Here is a 26,021-nt window from a genome sequence, read left to right as displayed (position 1 = left end):
TAAATTGATGAGGCTGACTTTGAACTCACAGACCTCCTGTATCAGCCTCCACAGCAGCTGGGAGTATAGGTATGCACCACCACGCCCAGCTATGAATTCAGCTTTTTCTTGCTGATATATTTTAAATGACCCATTAATTGGGCCAAAGCTTTGATATATCAGTAACTTAGAATTTATCAAATAGGGCTGGGGATGTGGCTCAAGCGGTAGCGCGCTCGCCTGGCATGCGTGCGGCCCAGGTTCGATCCTCAGCACCACATACAAACAAAGGTGTGTGTCCGCCGATAACTAGAAAATAAATATTAAAAATTCTCAAAAAAAAAAAGAATTTATCAAATAGTATGTCAAATTTTGAGGAACAGTCCATGCAATTTAAATACATAAATCATTTGCAAACAACAAAAACAAAGCAATACTTTTTAGAAAATCTGGAATAAATTTCATTTAATTTTCTTAATTTTTAGAGACCCTAAGTTGAGTTTTTGAATTTTGTGGATTAGATCTGATAAACAGATTATTTTGGTTGAAGGAAGGAAGATGATTTTATTGTGAGTCTTTCACATCCTTTTTAGTTTCCCTAAAGCAAAAAAAGATTAAAGATTAGTGTTTTGGTTGAGTTATAAAGATAACACTACATTTTACAATCTATTTTTTAGATAGCTCAGATTCGGGATACTTTTTTTTTCTTTTGCAGTTATTTGAAATATGTGTTGCCCTTTTTGCCATATCCCGCAATTTTGGTTTGCTGAATCTTTGCAAATGTTTTCTATCAGAGGACTCACTTTTAGCACTTTTAACTGGGAATTACGTGTATGCATGTTTCACTCTTCTAGTTCTATAGCACTGTGATAAAAGACATCTAATAAGCTTATTAAATGTTTGTTTTTTGAAAAAATGCTGTTTTGGAGACTTACAATCTTACACGTTATCTGTACCTGTTGATTTTCATTTTGAGATCCTGTTGTCCTGTGAACTTTTTCTACAGTTAGAAGGATCAGCAGTTCTCTATTATTAGGGAACATTGATGTAAAAATCATGTGAACTCTTGAGGGCAGATTTTTCTTTAATTCTGTTTCTGAAATTTTGTTTCCCAAATTTTAATTTTGTGAAATCATATAATTTGGGGAATAATTTTCAATAATTGCCCTATTTCATATATGCCTTTGTTTTTATGTAAAATTCTTCTTTCAAATATTTCAATTAAGTAGATTATGAATATTTTTTCTCCTCTTTAGAATCCCAAACAACATTTCTGCATTTGATTTTCATAACATCAGGCACAGATACAGGGTGTCTTGCTGTGAATTTTCTTCTCTAATTAATTCACTTAGCTGATTATCATTACTTGTACATACTTCCATATTGACGCTTTCTCTTACCGTGTAACTTTGTTGATTTCCCCTTTGTTATTCTTGAATGTTATCATTGCATGGAGTAGATGTTGGTAATAACTCATAGCAGTGGTGCATGCTGTTCACATTGCCTTTCTCTTTCATTACCTCTTAACACATCCATTTTCTCCTATTCCTATTGACTAACTGTGCTCCCCTCCAACTCCCCAACCATCCAGGCTGTCTGCGGCCAGTGACTGCTGTCAACGTGGTGGAAACCAGTGGAACACAAGGCCTTTGCCCCCACCCCAGAACGCCCATAGAAACTACACTGACTTTGTTCATGAGCACAATGTGAAGAATGCAGGAGCCCATCATGATGTTCATTTTCCTGGTTATGCAGCCATGACCGAGATATGAGTGTTAAGCCTCTTAGGCATTGGGACTCTTTGTCATCCAAGAGTATACATTTCCTGGTGTTTATAAAGGATTGATCACATTGGGCATATTTGGAAGAATTTATTTTATACTGAGTCACTAGTTGTATAGTGCTATTTGTGATTGAATTCTTCTGTGGAAGGGAAGAGGATCTGAAGAAGCTGTATGCCATCAATGATAATGACATACATTGTCGTGTTGAAAAGAACGTATATCACTGTGACTTTGGAAGGGGTTTTTATGATTTTAGCATGTTAATACATCATTCAAAGTATCTGTCAGGAGAAGGTTTATGTTCGTGTTTGTGACAGACTGCCAGTTGTCACCTCACCACATAATGTCCAAATAAATTGAGATTTAAAGAATCAGACACACTAAAAGCACACCCAGAAGGAAGCATGTTCAGTCATTATGTATAAGCCTTTCATGATATTTATATAATGTTCTCATATACTATTTTGCTTTCAAAAATGTCCCATGCCTTAATTTTATTTACATGCTTAAAATTTTAATTAATAAAATTATTAATGCAGTTTTACCTTTCAATAAACACAAATATTTCAAGTTATCACAGGTCTAGAAATCATATAAATAGTGGATTCACAGATAAATCCAGATGGTGACTTTGAACAGTTAAAAACCATGTTTAAATGAATAGTTTCATTACTATTAAATGGTTGTACAAAATGAAAAATATACTTCTGTCTTTTCACTTTTCTTTTTCATCTCCTTTGCCTGACAGGTTTGCAACAGTTTCAGAATCTGACCTTGTACAACCTTTAAAATAAAATTCTAAAGTCAAAACAGTGTTTTTGGATGGATTGGATATGTATTACTACTTCTGATCCATTTTTGAACTTTGGGATGTGATTATTCAAGATTTCTGATTGAGTGCATAGAGGCAAATTAGCTGGAAAAAGTACATTTCTGATGGAATGAGAAGTGATTAGGAGGGAAACATTTCTTTTACAATTTTTTTTCAAATTTTATAAATATTTCCTAACTTTTAAATTGTGTAAATAAAAATTTGAGGGTACTTTATATTGAGAATTCATAATGCTTCAAGGTATAATGCTTTATTATAAACAGCCTAGTCCCTATAACTCATTCTGCTTACTTCCAAGAGTTTTGTTTTAACACACAAATCCTCTCTCTGCTAGACAATAGAGACTTCAGAGGGATTTAATATTGGACTGTTAGTTGTGAATATAATACAACTTGTCAATGGAAGATGTAATTAAACAGGACTAAATAATATTTATGAATGAAAATTGTAGGCAGGTTTCAGCCTGACTTTACCACTATCATATATAAGGGGATGGATACTCAAAAGTATTCTTTATGCATCCTTCTCAATATAAATGGATGCATATTTTAAATATCCCAGCTCTTGACCTCTTGGCCTGTCCTTTACTGTTCTTAAAAATGGCCACTAATGTGGGGCTGGGATTGTGGCTCAGCGGTAAAGCGCTCAACTGGCTCGTGTGAGGCCCTGGGTTTGATCCTCAGCACTGCATATCAATAAATAAATAAAGGTATTGGGTCAACTACAACTAAAAAATATTTTTTAAAAAATGGCCACTAATGTATCACTTTCATAGTTTTTAAGACTTCAGACAGCACTAGTTTATAATTAATTCCTAAATGTTTTCTTGGTAATTTTTTTCCTTAAAATTTGGAGCACAGTGGCTCTGATTTGTGCCATTCAAGGAAAGATTGCATAGATATAGAAATACCAGCATCTTTAATCATATTCGTAATAGAAATCAAAGAGGCATCATGAGTAACAAAACTTTCCTGGTCTTTAGAAAGTCCCAAGGCTTGACTTTGTTCATCTTGACTTTAATCTTGAAATCTAAGGTCAAATGCTAATATAATTACTTTATATGTATCTTAACAGAATCTTCACAAGTTTGGAAGGTTTGAAATTAAGTTTTATTTAATGTAATTCTGACAGTCTTGAGTTCGGTTGGCCATGTTTCATCTGTGTTCATTTATGGATAGGGAGACTTTTAGAGAGAAAGCAAAGTTAGTGACCCTCACACTTTAACATGAAAAAATGCTTAAGATCATTATTTCTTTATCTGGTAAAACAGTTGATATGGTAATCATAGATTCACTCCTAACTGAATTTACAGAGAAAAACAGGAATTATTTAAATTATTTGTCTCGTGTGTGTGTGTGTGTGTGTGTGTACGTATATATATATTATATTTAAATTGTTTTAAGTTGTAGATGGACACAATGCCTTTATTTTATTTGTTTATTTTTATGTGGTGCAGGGGATCAAACCCAGTGCCTCACGCATGCTAGGCAAGTGCTGTACCACTGAGCCACAACCCTGTCCCTAATTACTTATTTATATGCAGTGCTGAGGATTGAACCCAGTGCCTTTCTCATGCTAGGCAAGCACTCTAACACTGAGCTACAACCACAGCCCCTATATATATCTTTTGAAAAGCAGCTCTTTTACAATTATGTTAATACTATAAAATCATTTAAATTCAAAACATCCTTTTTTTATGAGTGTTTAAAGTGTTGGCTTCTCCTAAATTTATTTTTTTATAACTCTTGCCTGAATCTTTATTGTTGCAATTGTCCAGGTTATGAAAGGTATCTCATAACTATGTCAAGATACAAAACAGAAGAAGTCTCTTAAAAGAAGCAAAGGGGGGGCTGGGGATGTGGCTCAAGCGGTAGCGCGCTCGCCTGGCATGCGTGCAGCCCGGGTTCGATCCTCATGCACCACATACAAACAAAGATGTTGTGTCCGCCGATAACTAAAAAATAAATATTAAAAATTCTCTCTCTCTCCCTCTCTCACTCTCTCTTTAAAAAAAAAAAAAAAAAAAAAAAAAGAAGCAAAGGGAAGTGACTTGTCTCACAGAGTAATGGTGCGTCCCTACCCCCTGCCCTATGCCGGGGCTGGAATTTGGGGCCTCTCACATGTTAGCCAAGTACCCTACCACTGAGCCACACCCCAGCCCTAGTTTCTCTAATTTACTGGATTTGTACATATTTAGTGGGTTGATGTGCTGATAATGATTTGGATACTTGATCACTTTTGTGTACTTGGTGTCATGATTTCATCTTTCCGTTTTGCCAAAAACATTAAGATAGAACAGGAAGGTAAAGAGTGGACAATATGGCGTCTTTGTGTGTTTCTGAGGAGAAAGAATGTTGTGGAAAAGACTGGCTTCACAGGCATAAGAAGACTAATCCTTCAGGTTTGGTCTCTTATTTTCCTTTGTGTTTGCAAGTTGAAACTGAAAAAGTTGAGAGATGGTTGTTTCTTATTAGTGTGGCACATTCTAACGGTGGATACATTAAGTTTGAACCATGATACTTGAACTGCTTTGGTTGGGCAAATGCTTCATTTCTAAACCATAGTTCTTCGTTTTGAAGGCCATTATTTTGTTTTTGTTAGGCTTTGAGTATTGGTTTGAAAACAATATCAAATTGTATTAATATTTTTTATCCTTGGTAATAGTGCTTATCATATGTATTTGCAAAAATAAAATTTTGGTGTCAATAACACTTAAATCTCTTCCTCACCATATACTTCCTTCATATAGATTAATGTAAATTTTATACCACATCATCAATTTATTTCTTGGTTCCAGAAATGTTCTAAATGCTTACATAGGAGATGCTTTTACATGAGAGCTGAATTTGAAAATCCTGAAGCATATCACTTTCTGTGTAAAATATGTTAGCTTCATTTCTTCCATCAATTTTTGTCTTTTGCTAATAATATACTTCAGCTCCTTAGGCTGTTGAGGAGTAACATACATATTAGCCTTCATAAAGACAATTAGTAAAGAGAAGAGAAAATTTTAAAGAATTTGGTGAAAGGAAAAAAATTTTTCTGTGGCAGTTTCAGTGATACTTGTTTTTCTGCTAGGTATAAAAATGTATTTCTGTTCTTCCTGAGGGAATTGTTCTCACATTCTTTTCATTATTACGTAATTACCTAAGGTTTCTGTTGTTCTTAACAAGCAGCTGTGGCCTCTGTTCTAGGTGGTGGTGCTTGAGTGAGCTGTTTATTTTTTTCCTGACAGCTGTTCAGCATTGTGTTTATATTGGCCTGTAAAAGAGGTCTCTGATCCAGAGAACAACATTCTCCCATGATTGTGTCTGAAGACTCCCTGAATGGTGTAATAAACCTATACCTCCTCCTCTTGAACAGGTTCAACAGCTGTAGTTCTTATTTGTTGTCATTGAAGGAAGTTTCATTTGTTTTTTGCATTGCTGGGGACTGAACCTGGGCCTCACACACGCTTGCTTGCAAGCATTTTACCACTGAGCTCCATCTCCAGTTTTGTTTTAGTAAAGAAGAATTGAGACAAACCATTCTATGGTTGGCATTTAAGAAAGTGTATATTCCTTTTATAAAAAGAATATTTCTTTGCTCGGCCCAGCTGCTCAGTAGACTGAAGCAGGAAGATTTCAAGTTCTAAGCCAGCCTGGGCAATTTTGTGGGATCCTGTCTGAAAACAAAAGTTAAAAGGGGTTAGGGGTAGTAGAGTTCAGTGGTAGAGTTCCTCCGAGTTCAGTCCCTAGTACAGGAGTGGGTTGGAAGGGAAGTGCATGTATCTTTTTTTTTTTTTTTAATCAGTTTTTTACTTTTTGTTTCCAGCATTACTTAAGTACATATTTCTTTTTAAAAAATTTATTTAGTTGTTAGTGGACCTTGATTTTACTTATATGTGGTGCTGAGAATTGAACCCTGTGCCTCACACATGCCAGGCGAGCGCTTTACCACTGAGACACAACCCCAGCTCTTAAGTGCATATTTCTTGATAAAGGTCTTGTCCAAAGATCTGCCTAATCATTGTTAGTAAATGAAAATTATTTTTTAAAAATTATTCGTGTAGAATAAAAGAAAATAAATAAAAATGAGATCATAGATAGGTGATGATTGCTCGCTTGATTTTTACCTTGTGGAAATAATAAAGTAGTATTGAGAAAATTTTGGGGGGATGACCTGGGATTGTAGCTCAGTGGCATAGTGCTTGCTTTCAAGCCATTGATTCAGCCCCCAGTACTGGGGGTATTTTTTTGTTTGTTTGTTTTTATGGGAAAACATTCCAGGATGGATGCGAAACATCTAGAAGAGCTTTTAAAAAATAAAGCTATGCCAGGAGCAGTGATGCATGCCTGTAATCCCAGCAGCTCGGGAGACTGAGGCAGGAGAATCACGAGTTCAAAGTCAGCCTCAACAAAATCAAGGCACTAAGCAACTTGGACCTTGTCTCTAAATAAAATACAAAAATGGGCTGGAAATGTGGCTCTGATGTTAAGTGCCTGTGGGCTCAATCCCCGGTACCAAAAAATAAAAAAGACTAAGGGAGGAGATTACGGTGTAGTGAACCAGCTTCAGGAATTTAGGGAGACCCTATCTCAAGATTTAAAAAAAATAAACAAAGGGCTGGGGATGTGGCTCAAGCGGTAGCATGCTCGCCTGGCATGTGTGTGGCCCGGGTTCGATCCTCAGCACCACATACAAACAAAGATGTTGTGTCTGCCGAAAACTAAAAAAAAAAAAAAAAAAAAAAAAACCCACAAAAACAAAACTATGTTTGTACCCCAGCCATCGGTTTCAGGGATTACATATTCAATTATAAACTCTCTAGGAGTTAGGAGATAAGAACCACTAATTCTTTTGGGGTCACTACCAGCAAAACCCTTGGAAATCTTTAGAATGACACAGTAAGATTTGGGTACTCTAAAAAATCCATCAGATCAGTCTGTTGTATGACAATTTTGCAAGAGGTGCATTGTTTATACAAGGGCTTTCATGGACTAATAGTGTAAACGGTGAGGTAGCTTTTGTTAGGTCACTGCTGACTCCCACATTTCTCGTCCCATAACTAATTTTCAGTGAACTTATTAGCATTCGAAACAGTTGCTCACTCCCTTCTTCAGAAAATACTTTTTCTTCACTTAGCTCAGGGATACTCCTCTATTATTGTCTTCTGACCTCTAGCCATTGTTTTTTAGTCCCTTTTGCAAGTTCCTCCTTTCCCTAATAACCCTGTTTTAGGACTTTCCCTATTACAGCTCATTTTCTTGGTAATCTCATCTAGTGTTGTTTTTAGATGCCATCTACACATTGGCATTTTCATTTATATTACCAACTTGGATGTCTTTATTACCAAATATCCCACTTCTTATTCGACTTCCCTACTTGGGTATCTGTTACAAGCGTCTCATTTAAAAACAACAAAACCCCTTTTCAGTTTGAAATAATGTTAGGCTTACAGAACAGTTGCAAGGACAGTGCTGTGAGCTCCCATATTCCCTCTTCTAGCTTCCCCTGTAAATGTCCCACCTAACAATGATATATCATAAAAACTAGAATTAATATTGGTGCAGTACCACTAAATTTGGGACAATATTCAGGTTTCACTAGTTTCTCCACAAATGTTCCAGGATCTGATCCATAATCTCACATTGCATTTAGTCCTCAGTCTGACACAGTCTCCATGTCCTTTCATAATATATTGAAGAGTACTGGTCAGATATCTTATATATCTTCAATTTGGGTTTGTGTGATAATGTCTTGTGATTAGATTGAAGTCATGGGTTTTGGGGGAAAAGGTGCAGAGGTGGTGATGTGGCATTCCAATTTAATGTTTTTAGAATTGAATAGTTGATCTCTTGACCTCTATAGTTTGTCCATCTCTGCAATTTTTTCTAGCTTAGTAAATGGCAGTTCTGGTTGTCGTCTTGCTTAGTTAATCTGTCTTGGCCCAACTCTAGACCTTCTGATTCAGAAGCACTGGAAAGGAGCCAGCAGTACTGTGTTTAAATATGCCTTTCTGCAGATCTTGGTGCATGCTAAAGTTTGAGAAGCAGTGATTGAGACCATGGTAGCTTACAGTCATCTTGACTCTTTATCTCGTACTCTTCAGTCAGTAAATTCTGTCAGTTCCACAAAATATTACCAGAATCTTCGGCTTGTTACCATCTCCACTGCTGCCACCCTATGTGAATTTCCAGTCAGTCCTGACTTTACCTTGTCTCCCAGTCATTACTTTTATTCATCTACTGTTTGATATTCCCCTTAGCAGCCACAGGGATCATAATCCACACATTCCTCTGCTCAAAGGAATCATGTCATTCCTCTGCTCAAACCTTATGGTGTCCTTCCTTGTCTCAGACTAAAAACCCGAATCCTTACTTCAACAAGTATGATTTTCCCCATCCCTTATGTTCTACCACTTTTGAACTTGCTTATCAAAGTCTCATTTCCTAATACTTCAGACATACCAAGCATGTTCCTTCCCAGGGTCTTTGTACTTTTACTGCTGTCTGAACACTATTCTTTGCTTGAATCTCTCATGGCTCATTCTGATACTTTCAAGTTTCTTATCAGAGAAACTTTCCTCCCACTCTGTGTAAAATAGTGTGTGCTTCCCAGTCTTCTTGGCACTCCTCATCTTCCTTACCCTTTATTTTTTCTCACCTTATTTCATTTTATACATTGTTTACTTGTTTGTCATCTCTGAATTCTTAAATTATACGCTCTATCAAATAGGAACATTTGTTTACTCCTTTCCCCGGAACAGGCACTCCACATGTATTATATAACTGAATGAATGCCAAGCACATCTTGGCACACTTTGTGATATAAAATAAAAAAATTGTGTCCTTGGCTTCATAAAATTTACAACTCTGGAGATGAATGGTTTTACAGATATGTAATACAAGTGTAAATCAGTATGTGAGCAAGGTCCCCCAGGACTAGAAGAGGTTGACTAAGAAGGCTGCCTGAGGGCTGGGGCTGTAGTCCAGTGGTGGAGTGCTTGCCTAGTATGTGTGAGGCACTGGGTTTGATTCTCAGCACCACATATAAATACAAAATAAAGGTCCATTGACAACTAAAAAATATTAAAAAAAAAAAAAAAAAGGCTGCCTGATACTTGTATTAGGTTTTGAGTGATACACAGAATGAGGAGTATTGGATGGCCAAGTCATTACAGGCTGAGAGACAAAAGAAGTAGCAAAGTGCAAGGAATAGTTGCACTTTTATAGTTGCAGTTTTATAGTGTTGTTTTTTTTTAATAGTTGAGGAATGATGGAACAGGTTGGAGTAAAAATTATAAAGCCCATGGGGAAGTATCCTAGTAGCGATAGCTGACACTTGAGTGCTTCTGTGCCTGGCGTTGTTCAGGAGGTACAGCATAAATATTTATTCCAGGAGAGCATATAATCCTTACAGAGATCTGTTAGGTATTTAGACTGAAGAAATCAAGGCACAGGAAGTATATGTAACTTCTCCAAAGTTGCATTGCTAGTACATGATGAGACTGGACTTCAAACCCTGGACAGCTTAGTGTGATGACTCAGTCTGAGAGCCCAGACCTAGCTTCCATACTGCCTCCACAACAGTGTAAACAGTGGAACCTGGAGTGTGGAGAGTAAAAAGGAATGTAATAACAGTTCTGCTTTACAGAGATAACTGTGGGGCCAGTGTGAGGTTGGATAATAAAAAGTTCTACATCCATGCTATGTGTGTTCCATTAAAAACTAAAATATCTAAGTTCCCATTTTCTGTGAAAAAACAAACCATCTATGTAGTTATACATACACACACACACACAAGAGATAATGGATTTTTAGATAATGGGGGTATGGGAAATACTGCTTTACTTAGTACATACTACTTTAAAAACAAAATGTCCCAAGGTGTAGAGGGACACATGACATACTGGAATTATTCAGGTAAGTGTCCATGGAAAGGAAGGAGATGAAAAGGAATGAAAATACAGACTGTTTGCATATTCTTTTACATTATTCTTGATAAGTGGATGATACTGAGGCATTGCCAAGAGTCCATAGATCATCATCTCAATCCATAGACTGAAAGTGAATTGTCTTGACTACAGAAAAAACTTTTCAGTGTACAAGTCAGTGGTTTTTATAGTTTGCACAAGAGTGTTTAACCATCATCACTGTCTAATTTCAGAACATTTCATCATCCCCCTAAAGAAACTCCTGTCTTATTAGCAGTACTCCCCATATTTACTTACTAATTATCCACTCCCCATAATTTACTCTCTACCTCTAGAGATTTGCCTATTCTGGAAATTCCCTGTAAAACAAATCATCATATGTGGCCCTTTTGTGTCTGACTTCTTTCACTTAAAATGTTTTCAGGGCTATCTCTTCTTGGTAGCATGTTTCAGTGCAACATCCCTTAATATCTTGCACCCTCCTCGTGCTCTGCTATAAATACAAAAGTCTGTGGATGTTCAAATCCCTTAGGTAAATTGGTGTAATATTTTCATACAACCTATGCATATCCTCCCATCAACTTGAATCCTTTTAAATTACATCTAATACTATATAAGTAGTTGTTATGCTGTATTCAAGGAAAAGGTCTCTACATGTTCCATACAGGTGCAGTTTTTTTCCTCAGATATTTATTTTCAGTCTGTGGTTGGTTGAATCCGTAGGTACGGAACCCACGGTATGGAAGACTAATTGCACTTGATTGCTCTTATTGGGTTAATATTTTATTATATGATGTACATTTTATTTATCCATGTATCATTTAGTGAACATTTGGATTTGCTGTTTTTCCTTCAAGAGTAATGCTATGAACATATTCATGTACAGGTTTTATATGAACATTTTAAAAAATTCTCTTGGTTATATGGTTAAGAGGGAAATTACTAACTCATATGGTAACTGTATTTTTGCCATTTTAAGGAGCTGCCAAATTGTTTTCTGCAGTGGCTACACTATTTTATATTCCCACAAGCAATATACGAATGTTTGGTTTTTCCACATCTTTGCTAACGCTGTTGTCTGCCTTGTTTATTATAGTCATGCTAGCTGTAATAGTAAGTAGTATTATGGGAGCTGGTGATTTTGGATATTTTTGATATGCTTATTGACTATTTTTATACATTCTTGGAGGAAAATCTATTTACATATATTCTTTGCCCATTAAAAAATAGTGGTGATGCATTCCTGTAATTCTGGCTAAGGTAGGAGAATCTCAAATTCAAAGCCAGCTTTCAGCAACTTAGGCCCTAAACAACTTAGTGAGACCCCTGTTCAAAATTAAAAGGAGTGGGATGTAGCTTAATGGTTAAGTGCTCCTGGGTTCAATTCCTAGTACCACACCAAAAAAATAAAAAAGTGTTGCCTTTTTATTGTAAATTCTTCACATATTCAGATCAAGTCCTTTATCAGATATATAATTTGGAATTTTTTTCTCCCATTCTGCATTATAGTCTATCTTGGAGAATATTTCATTTGCATTTGAGAAGAATGTGTATTCTGCTCTCATTACTGGAGTGTTTTGTACATAATTGCTAAGTATTGTTGTTTTATAATATTGTTCAAATCTTTTGCTGCTGCTTTTTTCTTTTCTTTATTTTAATTTTTTTTGGTACCAGGGATTGAACCCAGAGGCACTTATTTAACCGTTGAGCCATGTCCTCAGCCCTTTTTATTTTTTATTTTGAGACAACGTCTTGCTAAGTTGCTAAGGCTGGCCTTGAACTTTGAATCCTTCTGCCCCAGCCTCCCAAATTGCTGAGATTACAGGCATGTGCCACCATGCTTGGCTCTTCTGCTTCCTTTTTGATCTTCTATCTGCTTTTTCTCTTCATAATTAAAGTGGAAGTACTGTTGTCTATTTTTTTCTTTCAATTCTGTTTTAGCTTTATGTATTTGGGGGCTATATTTTAGATGCTTATATATTTTTGATTGTATCTTGGTGAATTAATTTTTTTGTCATTATAAAACATTCTATATTTGGCAACAGTTTCTGTCCTATAGCCTTGTTTGCCTGGGATTATTATAGCCACTCCAACCCTTTTTTTAATTAGTGTTTGCGTGGAATATCTTTTTCCTCCGTTTGCTTTAAATCTATTTGTGAGTTAGAATCTAAAGTGTATCTCTTGAAGACAGCATATAGTTGGTTCATGTGTTCTAATCTTTTCTGCCAATGTTAAGTGGACATTTTTAATTTTGTTTAAGTTGTAGGTGGACACAGTACTTTTACTTTATTTGTATGTGGTGCTGAGGATCAAACCCAGTGCCTCACACATGTTAGGGAGCTCTAGTGCTGAGCTAGAACCCCAGCCACTGGATGTTCATATTTAATGCAAATGCTGATGAGGGAGAACTTACATCATTCTGTTTGTTTCTATATGTCTTTTTCTTCTTCCTCACTTCCTCCATTACTGCCTTTTGTATTGAGAGGTGTTTTTCAGATGTGCCATTTCAAGTCCCTTGTTTCTTTTATTTTAAAATTTACATTTATTTTCTTAGTGTTTACCATGGAAATTACAACTAACAATCTACTTTGTGTTTATACCAACTTAATTTCAATAGTATTAAGTTGTTCCTCTATAACTTTATCTCCCTTACACTTTGTGCTGTTACTGTCATACAGACAGTATACAATATTGTATGCCCTTCAACAGATTTATAATTTAGAAGCAAACATGTTTCCAGTATTATTACCACTTCTTTCAGTTCTCAAAATGGTCTATCCAGATTTTTTTTTTCCCCTTCCCTTTTCCTATATGGTTCCCTGAAGAAGAGGAGGTAATTGAGTCTGCTGCACCAACCTGGTTCTTTCCCTCATATTTAGGGACCTCAATCCTTATACTGTAAACTTAAAAGTGAAGGCTAGGAACAGTGTCACACGCTGAAATCCCAGCTACTCTGGAGACTGAGGCAAGTTTGAGGCCATCCTGGGTAACTTAGCAAGACCCTGTCTCAAAAAATAAAAAGAATTGGTGATATGTATTTCTGTTTAAAAGTACTTGCCCAGCATGTGTGAAGCCTTGGGTTCAGTCATCAGTACCGCAGAGAAAGAAAATGATTTTTACTGTTAAAAGGAGGATAATTTTCTTAAGTGCAACAATAAATGTTTATGCTGCTAACTGGGGGTGGGGAGGAGTTAATACCCAAATAGACAAGTAAATTTGTGAATTAGTATCAAGTGAGAATCTGAAGGATTCAAAGATTTTTTTTTCCATTAAAGAACAAAACATCTTGGATATTACTCTTAAAATTTTTTCGATTTGCCCTTTATTTTAAAAATTTATCATGAAGTACATACATATAAATATGTCTATAAAAATGCAGTTCAAATTTGAATATAATTCTTAATATTAAGAAATAGAAATTACTGTTTCAGAACCCTCTCTGTGACCACAATTTTATTTCCTTCCATTCTTTCCTACCCAACACATCTACTATTGATGAGTTTTGTCTTAAATTTTTTTTTTTACTTTTCTGAAAGTAATTTTACCTTATGTGTATTATATTCTTAAACATTGCATTGTATGGGCTGGGATTGTGGCTCAGTGGTAGAGCGCTTGTCTAGCACGTGCGAGGCCCTGGGTTCGATTCTCAGCACCACGTAAAAATAAACAAACAAAATTAAGGTATTGTGTCCAACTACTTCTAAAAAATAAATATTTTAAAAAAACCAAAACATTGCATTGTTTTTTTTTTGCCTGATTTTGAACTTCATGTAGGTTGAATCATAATCTTATTTCGAGTCTTGCCCATTGCTTTTCTTTTGAGAATCAGCTATGATGATGCTTGTAGAAATTGTTTATTCAGTATATTCCTGTGTGGTTTTCCAGATCTTTAGGGAATACCAAAACACGTCCATTTTATTGTTGATATATGATACATCTTTTTTGTTCCCAGGTTGTAACTATTAAGACAATTATGCTTTGAATATGTTTATGTTGCTCAAAAACTAATGTTAAATTTATCAGGTTTTTTTAATATTTATTTTGTTTAGTTGTAGTTGGACACAATATCTTTATACTTGTTTATTATTTATTTATTTATTATGTGGTGCTGAGGATGGAACCCAGGGCCTCACACGTGCTAGGTGAGTGTTCTACCACCACCACAATCCCAGCCCTATTGTTTTTTTTTTTTTCCCCAATGTTTTTCTTGTGTAATACTTTTTGAGTTTTAGTTAACAAATGTTTTCCTATGTTGAGGTTAAGAACTTATGGTCCTATATTGTTTTTGTAAAAATGGGTAGTTTTGCCTTTCACATTTAAGACTAGTTACTTTCTATGAAGGGTGAAGTAGAGATAGTTTTATTTATTTTTTATTATTTATCTATTATTAAATGGATTGACTGATCATGCACCGTTATTGAGTAATGTTTGTTCTCATTCTCCTTCTGTCAGAAATCCTGTATTTTTTAGTGAGGACTTCCCCTAATGCTGATATCTTGTATAATTATATTGTCAAACCCAGAAACTGACTGGCACAATATTAGACTTCAGATCTTACTCAGATTTCACCAGTGTTTGTAAGTGCTTATTCTTTTTTCAGTGTGTCATTCCATGGCATTAATCACATGGATTTATATTCATGTAAATAACATCTTACATTCCTGGATTTGGTTTGCTGCTGTTTTGTTTAGATTTTTAGCTTCTTTTTTTTTTATGTTTTTAAGTTTTTGGTGGATCTTTGTTTTGTTCATTTATCTGTATCTGGTGCTGAGAATCAAACCCAGTGCCTCACACTGAAGGCAAGCACTGTACCACTGAGCCACAACCCTGGCCCTGATTTTTAGTTTCTTAATGAGTGAAATTGACTTATTTATTTATATTTTTGACCTGTAGTGTTTTCATCTGATTAATCCTAGTCTCATATAATGAACTGTGGAATGTTGCCCACTTTTTTTTTTTTTTAATCTTCTGAAGAGTTTATGTAAAAGTAGAGTGAGCTGTTTCCTATATAGTTTGGTAGGAGTCTTCTGTGTAGTTGAATTGGCATGCTGTTTTCTTCATGTGAAGATATTTTTGAATAAACTTAGCTTATTTAATGGTTACTGGTCTAGTCAGGTTTTCTATTTCTTTTTGAGCCAATTTCTATAGGAATTTATTAATTTTATTTAAGTTTTCAATTTTCTATGTAGTTTTGTACAATATTCTCTTATTTCTTTATTTACATAATCTGGTAAAAGCAAGTAATTCATCCCTAAGCATATATCTTATTTAGATGTAATTGTGAAGCTTAAATACTCTTTACTTTATCTTTCTACTCTTAATTTCTAAAACGGAAATAACTAATTTTTCTGCAACCATAACTGAAGCAATTGAAGTTCTGTTTGTGCCCATCTTTTTTTTTTTTTTCCTGAAGGATGAGTTTTGACACATGCATCCATGAAACTAACACTACAGTCAATATTCAGTGTATTTCATTTAAATTCCTCTCACTATGAACTTTTTTTAAATTTTTAAGTCATTTGCATTTTTTCTGTAAATTTCATGTCCTATCTAAAACAGAGCAGTTAGCCTTTTCTATTTTTCAGAAGCTTTTTATATGTAGTAGGGATATGAACTCTGTGACTATAAGTTGCATGTGTATTTTCAACTTGTCACTTATTATTTTGCTTTTGGTATTTTTTGCTGTGTATAAGATTTTTATACGAAAAAAATGCATCCATCTTTTTTTTTTTTAATGATTTCTGAATTTTAATGGTTAGAATGGTTTTCTTTGCTGCTACATTTTAAGGGAATTCAATTTGGTTGCTTCTAACACTTGTAAGGTTTGATTTTCCTGTACTGTATTTGAATTTCAGATGCATTTAGAATTTTTTTGATAGAAGGCATAAGTAATGATAGCTGATTGTGTTTTTCCAGATGGCTTTTCAGTTAGCTCCATTCTTTAAGGAACTTGTTTGTACTAATCCAACTGAATATCCACAACGAAAAAGAGTGATATTGGACATCTATCTCACACCATATAAAAATTAACCCCAATAGATAGTAGACCTAAGTTTAATAGCTAGAACTATATTAAAGGAAAGCATGGGGTAAATCTTTTTGACCAGCATTTTTTAGATATGACACTAAAGCATGTGACAAAAGCAAAAAGAGATAATTTGAATTCACTAAATATCAAAACATTTGTATTTCAAAAGATTACATTCAAAAGATTACAATCAAGAAAGTGAAAAGACAGCCTATAGAATTGGAACATTTTTTCAGTTCCATATAGTGACTTTTTTTTCCCTAAACTTTCTGTACCTTTAGAGTAGGTTTTAGAGCTTCAAGCCTTTCTAATCAATGATCACTTATCCATTCACTGCCTTCAAAAATTTTCCTTTCTTTTCCTTTTTTTGTTTCTTATAAATGACAGTGATTTTGTGTCCTTATACTATACTATCACTTTAGAGCAGTCTTATGAGAAAGTAGAAGTAAAACTTATGTGTTCAGTATTTAGTGTTTAATCCTTTATGAAAGTTTTTTTTTTTTTTTTAGATTTTTTTTAATACCTTATTTTGTTTATTTAGTTTTTTGTAGGTGGTGCTGGGGATTGAACCCAGTGCCTGATGCATGCTAGGCAAGCACTCTACCACTGAGCCATAACCCCAGCCCTGAATGTCTTCTCTTTGGAAAGTGTAGTCATTATCTCTTCTAATATTGCACCATTTTCATGTTCTCTGTTTTGCCTCCTGAAATTTCTGTTAAATAAGTATAGGTTGCAGCTTTCAATCTCTGTGTTTCTTTTATGTTTACTATGTCTTTATTACTTTCTTGGTGATTTTCCTAATATCTGCTAATCAATTTTTCTGTGATGCTCTAGTCAACAGTGTCCCTTTGAACATTTATTTTACTGACTCATTTAATTTCTCATCTTTTAGAGTCTACTGTTCTTTTTCATAATTTCCTTTCCTGTTTCATTGATTCTATACCTTCTCTGTGTCTTTCAGAACGTTTAATATAGTTGCATTTCTTTTTAGATTGTTGTCCTTTCTATTTCCTTAGCTATAAGTGCTCTTGGTTTGTTGGTTGTCTTAGAGTCAGACTTCTTTTTTATATATGCCTTTATTTTATTTATTTATTTTATGTGGTGCTGAGAATCGAACCCAAGGCCTTGCACATGCTAGGCGAGCGCTCTACTGCTTAGCCACAACCCAACCCCTGTGCCAGACTTCTTTATGTGCTTCATTTCTCTGAGTTCAGCAGGTTTGTTTTCTTTCCTTCTTGCCTATACGGTAGTTTTTAGATTTCCTCAGCTTCACCTTTTGAGACCCTGTTGTAGGATCTTTCATAGAAATTGCTTTAGTTCTTGAGACAGAATGTGGTGGTCTCATGGTTGTTTGCACAGAGACTTATGAGTATTCCCTTCATTTCACTGCAAGGTTTCTTCTCATATGAAACTCTAGACTTGTGAAGAGAGCTTTCTCAGCTTCTGTTCATATCTAAAATATCCCTGATTTTATGTAGTAGCCTAACTTTTTTTTTTAAATATAATGTTTTAGTTGTAGATGGACTCAATACCTTTGAGTATGTATGTATGTGGTGCTGAGGATCGAACCCCGTACCTCACATGTGCCAGGCAAGTGCTCTACCACTGAGCCACAACCCCAACCCCTGTAGTAGTCTAAACTCTTGTTCACTGCCTCACACGTGGTATCTTGGGTTTCATTTCACCCAAGGAATCGGATTTTTTTTTAACCCCAGTGTCTATTTCTACTCTTAACTCCTCAAGTATCTCCTGGCTTAAGGTTCAGTGCCCTGCTAAGAATTCATCATTGTTTTGGAAAGGGCTAAATGCTCTACTTTGTTGCTCTTAATTACCATATTCATTCATACAAGGTGTACTTTTCTTCCTCCTGTTTCAGCCCATGGTTTAAATACATCTTACTTTCAGTAATTGAAACATACTTTAAGTTGCAATACATTATCACTTGAATTTATTATGTCCAATATCATTTCCCCTTTCTCTAAATGTACAGTGAGGAATGAGAGAATTTTTCATTGTTTTAATTTTCGATTTCAAGGTTGAACTAGATGGAAGAAGAAAGTGGGGAAAGACTTATTTGAATGATGCTATTGTAATCCAGCAGCGTGTCATGACGTGTGCTAGTGTCCACTGTGTGTGTGTGTGTGTGTGTGTTGTGGGGGGAGGTACTGGAGATTGAACTCAGGGGTGCCCTACCATTGAACTACATCCCCAGCCCTTTTTCTTTTTTATTTTGAAATAGGGTCCTCCAACAGCCCAGGCTGCCTCGAATTTGCCATGCTCCTTCCTTAACCTCCCAAGTTGCTGGGATTACAGGCATGCAGCACCACACCCAGCTGTGCATTCTGTCTTGTGCTACTTCACCTTAGCTTGTTCTCATAGGACCTGTCACTTCCTCAGCATAGGCAAAGTGCTTCATGTTTCATCTCTGCAGCATCTTTCTTCTCTCCCCTTTTTCCTGGTTTAGCTCCTGCCCACCAGTACCTTTTTACATTCAAGTCATCTGACCTTGGTACATTTTAGTGTTCCATTGAATGGGCTTAAAGTTGGACTTAACACTGGTCCAAGGGAAGCACATGCATTCTTTTTTTTTCTCCCAAATTTTTATTTTGGGAAACTTCAAACTTACAAAAAAATAAATAAATAAATAAAGAATGGTGGATATGAATACATAATGTGTCCTTCCTTACATTTGCCAAATGTTAAAAAAAAATTGTATTGGCTGAACTATTTGAGAATCATAATGAAGACATTGTTACTTCATCTCTAAATACTTTCATATAAATTTCCAAAAACCAAAGATATTCTAGTACATAACACATTTTGTTACACATAAAATTTATCATTGATCTAATGTTTAGTCTATCTTCAGATTTTGCCAACTGGTTCAGTAAATGCACTTTATAGTTGTTTTTTTTACTCTTTATCTAAGTACCAATCAAGATTTCAATTAGTTTTTTGTGTAACTTTAATCAGGAATAGTCCCCAGCCTTTTAATAATTTTTTTGCCTTTTATAATTTTGGGCTTTTAAGAAAAGAGCCTTTGCCAATTCTTTTGCAAGATATCTCTCGACAGATTTGTCTGATTTCTCATGATTAGGTTAAGGTTGGACATTTTTTTTTTAAAGATGATATTCACCAGACTTCCCTGTAAAAGTACTTTTCCCCTTTGTAATCTGTGGAGTGTCATTTTGATACTGAGTGGTTTTCCCATTCCTCCCAAATCTTTGATCCTGTTTTTAGTACTCGCTGATGATTTTTGCCTTGAATCCATTATTTTTTTTAATTTTTTTTTGTCGTAGTTGGACACAGTACCTTTATTTTATTCATTTATTTTATGTGGTGCTGAAGATCGAACCCAGCATCTTGCGGGTGCTAAGCGAGTGCTCTACCACTGAGCTACAACCCCAGCCCCTTGAATCCGTTATTATTAATTCACTATTGTAATATGGTGATTTTCTAATTCTGTCTTCTTAAATATATGAGTTGCTTTTCTAATGTCCAAAAGAGCTTTTCTTTCTCCTAACCTTTAAAAGAAATAATTTGCTAACAGCATTAATTACATTTATAGATTTTTTTTCTGCAATGCATTATCATTTACTCCTGTTTTTATTCTTTGTGCCACTTGGCCTGTGCAATCTTTGCTATGCCAAGCATTGAGAATGCAGCTTGTCCAACTTGTCTTTTCTTCAGGTTGGTTCCATTCAACTTACTGGTTTGGACCACTGTCCTGAAGGAAGCACTTCACTACATGGGAAGTATATTTAAATATGCACCCAAACTTGCAGATTCAGGCATGAGATTTTCATTAGAACTCTCTCTCTACCACCCAACATAGACCTAGGAGTTTCTGGTGCTTGGCATTTCACCACCACAGAGATGCCATTCTCCTTGGAGCCTCTGTTTACTTGATATGATTTTACAAGGTCCCACTCGCCTTGTAAAGTGGAGGAGAAAAGTCAAAGTACCCTCTAGCCCTTTGAATTTCCTTGCAGAATGTCTTTTTTGGGATTTCTTATGACTTGAATGATGTTTACTTTCAGGTTCTCTCAGTAGGCTCTGATCTTTAGAATGAGGGATATATTCGTTTGGTAGGACTGCTGTGAACAGGGTCCACAAACTGGGTCACTTAACAAAATTTTCTTTTCACATTTTAAAAAGTTGTAAGTTTGAGATCAAGGTGTTAGTAGGGTTGCTTCTTCTGAGGGCTTTCAGAAAGAATCTGTTCCATGCCTCTTGCCTAGTTTCTTGTGGTTTACTGGCAATCTTTGGTGTCTCTTGGCTTGTAGATGCTTCATCCCAACTTCTGCCTTCATCTTCACATGGCATTTCTCTGCGTGAGAAATGTATCCCACACTGTATCCCACTCTAGAATGAACTTATCAACTTAGCTAATTATATTTGTTAGCGAGCCCATCAAATAAGGCCATATTTTGAGGTATTAGGAGTTAGAACTTAACCATTTGAATTTTCAACTGGGGCTACGATTTAACCCATACACTGTTTTTACATTTTTCATTTACTTTCTGATTTATAAAATTTTTGTCTTATTTTTTAGTATGATATGTAATTTAAAAAAAAATTTTTTTTCTGTCATGTGTCCACATTAGGTCCACAGGAGATGACCTCCTTCCAGTTCACACATCCTTTTGTCCAAAATATTGGTATCTCTGTTTTTTAAAATGTTGAAAATGTAAAAAATAGATCAGTTAGAACATACAATGAACACTAGTATATGCTCATTGTTCCACTTTAACAAATTCAGTACCCTGTCATCTGTTTGATCTCCTCTCTCCATCACTACTAACACCTGTGACCTGATTCATATTTAGTGTGGATAACAGTTGGACCAGTAGGAGATGGAATGAAGAGTGAACTAATGAGCTGGTTTTACATGAATAAATTTTTATAGTGTTAAAGATGGAATGTGTCAGGAGTACCTTTACTCCAATGGTTTCTAAATGTTTTAGCCAAGAAATCTTGTGGATTAAATGTACGTCACAAATTCAAGTAAAAGCATATGAAAGAAACCAGTGTAGGGAGACCAAAACTCTACCACCACCCACTTCCCTACCTCTACCTTTACACATTTTGAGAACAAGGTAAAGTAACTTGTTGAAAATTATACAACTGATCACAGAGATCCCATCTGTGATAGAGCCAGGTGATACATGCCTATAAACTCCACCTACTTAGAAGGTTGAGGCACTAGGATCTCAAGTATGAGGCCAGTCTTGGCAACATAGTGATATCCATCAAAAACAAAAAAATTGTCAGGAATGGGAATTTGGCTCAGTGGTAAAGTACCTGCCTAGCTTGTGTGAGTCCCTGATTTTGATCCCCAGTACCCCCTGCCCATACACCAAGGGAAAAAAAATGTGTTAACATAGATTATATTGGCTAATAGATTTCTAAATTTAGAATTTATTATTTATTTATTTATTTTAGAGTACCAGGATTGAACTCAGGGCCACTCAACCACTGAGCCACATCCCCACCCTATTTTGAGCTACATTCCCAGTCCCCTTTAATGTGAGATGGGATCTCAGTTGCCAAGGCTGGCCTCCAACTTGTAGTTCTGCCTAAGCCTCCTGAGGAGCTGGGATTATAGACATGTGCCATTGAGCCTGGCTGTGCACGTGTTTTTGCATTGATATAAGTTATATCTCTTGGACAAAATTCTAGGAGGAAAATTGATGGGCTGTATTGTAAATTTGTTATTAATTTTTCAGGAAATGGACAAACTGTTTCCCAGAGTGGAAATGCATGAGGGTTACCTCATTTCCACATCCTCGCCAACACTTAATGTCTTTTTTGTTTTGTAACCATTAAAGTGGGCATATTGTGGTTTTGATTCATATTTTCCTGAGGGAAAATAATGTTGAGTATTAACTATTTGAATATTTTTTTCTGGAGAAGTGTTTGTTCAGACATTTTGCCAATTTTTATATGGGTTGTCTTATTGTTTTAAGAGTTCTTTGTATGTTTTAGATACAAGCTCCTTCTCAGATACATGATTTTCAAAACTTTTCTCCTAATCTGTAGTTTCTATTCATTTTCACACATGGCTTTCTGAAGCTCAAACATTTTTATATATGATAAACTCCAATGTATGAAATTTTTCTTTTGTGGATCAGACCTTTGGTGTTATATCTGGGATATTATACCCAATGATGGCCATAAAGATTTTTTTCTCCTGTATGGTTTATTCTAAAGTTTTAATTTTAGCTCTTAAATAGGGACTTAGGTTTCTTGTCCATTTTGATTTAATTTTTGTGAATAGTGTGAAGTAGAGTTAAAATTCAAAATTTTTGCATTTTGATTGTCCTGGCACAATTTGTTGAAAAGACTTATTTTTTCTCCCACTGATTTATCTTGCCAAAGTCAGCTATAAATAGAAGAAAATCTGTACTCTCAATCTGGTCTGTTGATTTACCTGCCTATCTTCATGCCAGTCCCACAAAATCTTGAATACTGTTTGCTGTCTAGAGAGTTTTGAAATTGGATAATGTACATTCTTAAATTTTATTCTTTTTTGAAGTTGTTTTGGCTATTCTAGCTCCTTTTAATTTACATATGAATTTTAGGATTGACTGAATTTTACAAAAAAAATCTGCTGGAATTTTGATAATGTATCGAATATACAGATCAGTTAGGGGAAAACTGCCATCTTGACAACATTAAGTGTTTCCATGCATGTCAGATGTCCTTCTTTTTACTTAGATTTCCTTTAATTTGTTAGTTTTCAGTGTACAAGCCTTGTACATTTATCTGTGTTTTCCCTTTTTACTCTGAATACCTTTGATGTACATTTTCTCTCCCCCCCCCCCTTTTTGCACTATTAGAACCTCTAGTACAAAGTTGACTTAAAATGACAAAAGTGAACTTACTTCTTATGAGAGAAAGCATTTGTCTTTCTTTTTGGGGGGCTACCGGGGATTGAACTCAGGGGCACTCAACCACTGAGCCACATTTCCAGCCCTGTTTTGTATTTTATTTAGGGACAGGATCTCGCTGAGTTGTTTAGTGCCTCAGCCTCCCGAGCAGCTGGGATTACAGATGTGGGCCACTGCGCCCAGCAGAATTTGTCTTATATCATTAACTGTGATGTTAGGTTTTGGTTTATTTGGCTTGTTTGTGGAGTTCTGCTTTGTGTTTTGTTTCTGGGTAAATGCCCTTAATTTGATTGAGGACATCCTTTTTCTGCCTCTTTGAATTCTTGGTAATCTTTGAGTGGAAGCCTGATATTGTGCATTTTATTTTATTGGCTGCTACATATTTTGATATTTTTCTAAATCATCTTGAGGTTTGTTTTGAGATGTGGTTGAGGTACTTGAAAAGTTTGACCCTTCCAGTTCTCACTTATATTTATTTTGGTGAGTTTGTTGCAGTGCTTGTCTGGGTTAATATCTTTCTACTACAGAGGAGAGAGTGCTCTGTGAATTACATGTTTTCACAGCTCCGTGGAAATGTGAGTGCCACAAATTCCACCTAATGCATGGAAGAAGTTCCTTTCCAGGCCTTGGGGAGTTTTCTCACACATGTGCTGAATACTTTGAAGTGGACCCTTTACCTGTCTCTAGCGCCGTCTCTTTGCACTACTTTTTCCTTTGGCATTCTGTCCTATAACATCTGTGTGACTTGTCTTCTAGACTCTCAGTCCCATCTTCTCAGCTAAGGAGTGTTGGGTGCTCTGCCTCACTTCCCTGTCTGCACCATAGCCTGAAAATTTTCTTAAGGCTCACCTTACATGTTTTCTGAATCTCAGAGTCATTCTTTTGTTGCCTGATGTTTAGTGTCTTGAAAATAGTTGTTGTTTTTTTTCCCCTCCTGATTTCAGTTTCTCCTAAGGGTGGGAGGCTAACCCAGTCCCTTTTGCTCCATCTTGGCTAGAAATCTTCCCAAAGAAATTTAAGATATGAATAAAGCCAGTTTGATAAAATTCTTTAATGAATCTTTCCTTAACATTGATTTTTGTTAGTATTTTAAATTCATTTTCTTATAAATTTATTGGTCTAAGTAAGTTTTATATTGCCTTTTGCAGCTTGCCTCTGAGTATTGATTTGCTAGATAGCCCAGACTTACTGGAAACAGCCATTGGTGATGTAACTAGGGCATCAGATACCATGGAAACATCCCTAGCACTGGATGACATTAACATAGCCACTATGCAAACTGGATTAGAGGAACCTGAAGCTGAATGTGAGAGTAAGTAAATATTCTGTAATATATCAGTAGTACTTTTATCTCCCTTTGAAATGAGATATTTAAATCACTTCCTCTAAGAATATTACATTAACTATAAGAATATTACATGTAATAGTTGAGCTTTTAAATTTAAGTAACATTAGTTATGATTCCCTGCCTTTTTTGACTTTAGAGCATTGAAATATTTAAGATAATGTAATTAAGACCATTAAACATATGCATCATTTTTGAATAATTAAACATTTGAGTTCTCATTCTTAGTTTTACTTTGTTTCTTGAGTACAAATTAAGTAGCAAAAAAAATTTTTCTTAAAGGTCTCCTAGGGGACAGAATTGAATGAATGTTTGAATGATTCATTAGCTCCTAGAAAGTAGTGTGTGTGTGTGTGTGTGTTAATGAGGGTTATTAATGTCTAGTCCCATAAAAAGAAATAATACAGGGGCTGGGATCGTGGCTCAGTGGCAGGGCACTTGCCTAGCATGTGTGAGGCATTGGGTTCCATCCTCAGCACCACATATAAATAAATAAAAAATAAAGGTACATCAACAACTAAAAAATATTTTAAAAATAATACATAACAAATGCTGCTTTCCTTAAAATTTTCAAAGGTTAAAAGGAGAAAGTAAATTGCTCATTGAAGATGTCTATATATTTGAGAGTTTGGTTTGATAGTAAAGCATAAAATGTTTCTAAACAGAAGTTCCTATTGAATCTCAGTGTAATGCATGTTCATTTTAAAGCAGCTTGTATTTACATGGCTCTCGCCAATTCTGATTCTATCATAGGCTAAAATTAGACGCTGTCTTTAAACAACTCACAGAAAATTGCCAGTGAGTATTCTGTTGTCTCTAAAGACTTTAGGGTAGAGCAATAGCATTTAGTAATTTAGAAATAAAAAGTGTTAGTGGAAAATCACGCAGTGCTTCTTCTGCTTAGTAGAACACTCTGAAATACTTCTGTAAGTGGGTTATAATATGTTCTTTTATTTCCTAAATAACTACTACAAATACACTGGTTAAACAAATGTCTTGGGTATATCATGATGGTTATTTTTATTGACATCTACCATGTTTAAAATGATGTGTTTATCATTCAGCAGTCAGGGCAACAAGAATTAACTTTGATTTATTATATTGGCAATTTTAGAATAAAGTGATTTGACTTTTTTTTTTTTTTTGAAGGTAGTGAGTTACTGGATTAAGAAAATGTCCTTTTACTATTTATCAAGAAGTCTTTTACTGTTTCTGTCTCTCTTGGTTAGTCCAGTTTGGATAGCC

General features: G+C 35.3%; 1 protein-coding gene across 2 annotated transcripts in view; it reads left to right on the top strand.

The window, feature by feature from the left end:
* Positions 1 to 26,021, top strand: part of LOC107155721 (band 4.1-like protein 5) — an 83,835-nt gene that overhangs the window by 54,222 nt on the left and 3,592 nt on the right. The window contains exon 17 of one of the 2 annotated variants that reach the window (XM_048810412.1): positions 24,580 to 24,743. In XM_048810412.1, the coding sequence (XP_048666369.1) occupies positions 24,580 to 24,743 (164 nt within the window). Of the gene's footprint in view, positions 1 to 1,570; positions 2,579 to 24,579; positions 24,744 to 26,021 lie in introns of those variants that run through there. The other variant, XM_015501692.2, reaches the window with a different exon arrangement.

The sequence above is a fragment of the Marmota marmota genome, unplaced genomic scaffold (assembly GCF_001458135.2).
Source record: "Marmota marmota marmota unplaced genomic scaffold, marMar, whole genome shotgun sequence".
Lineage (NCBI taxonomy): Eukaryota > Metazoa > Chordata > Mammalia > Rodentia > Sciuridae > Marmota > Marmota marmota.
Note: the sequence above shows the minus strand (reverse complement) of the source record. Positions and strands in the feature narration are given on the sequence as shown.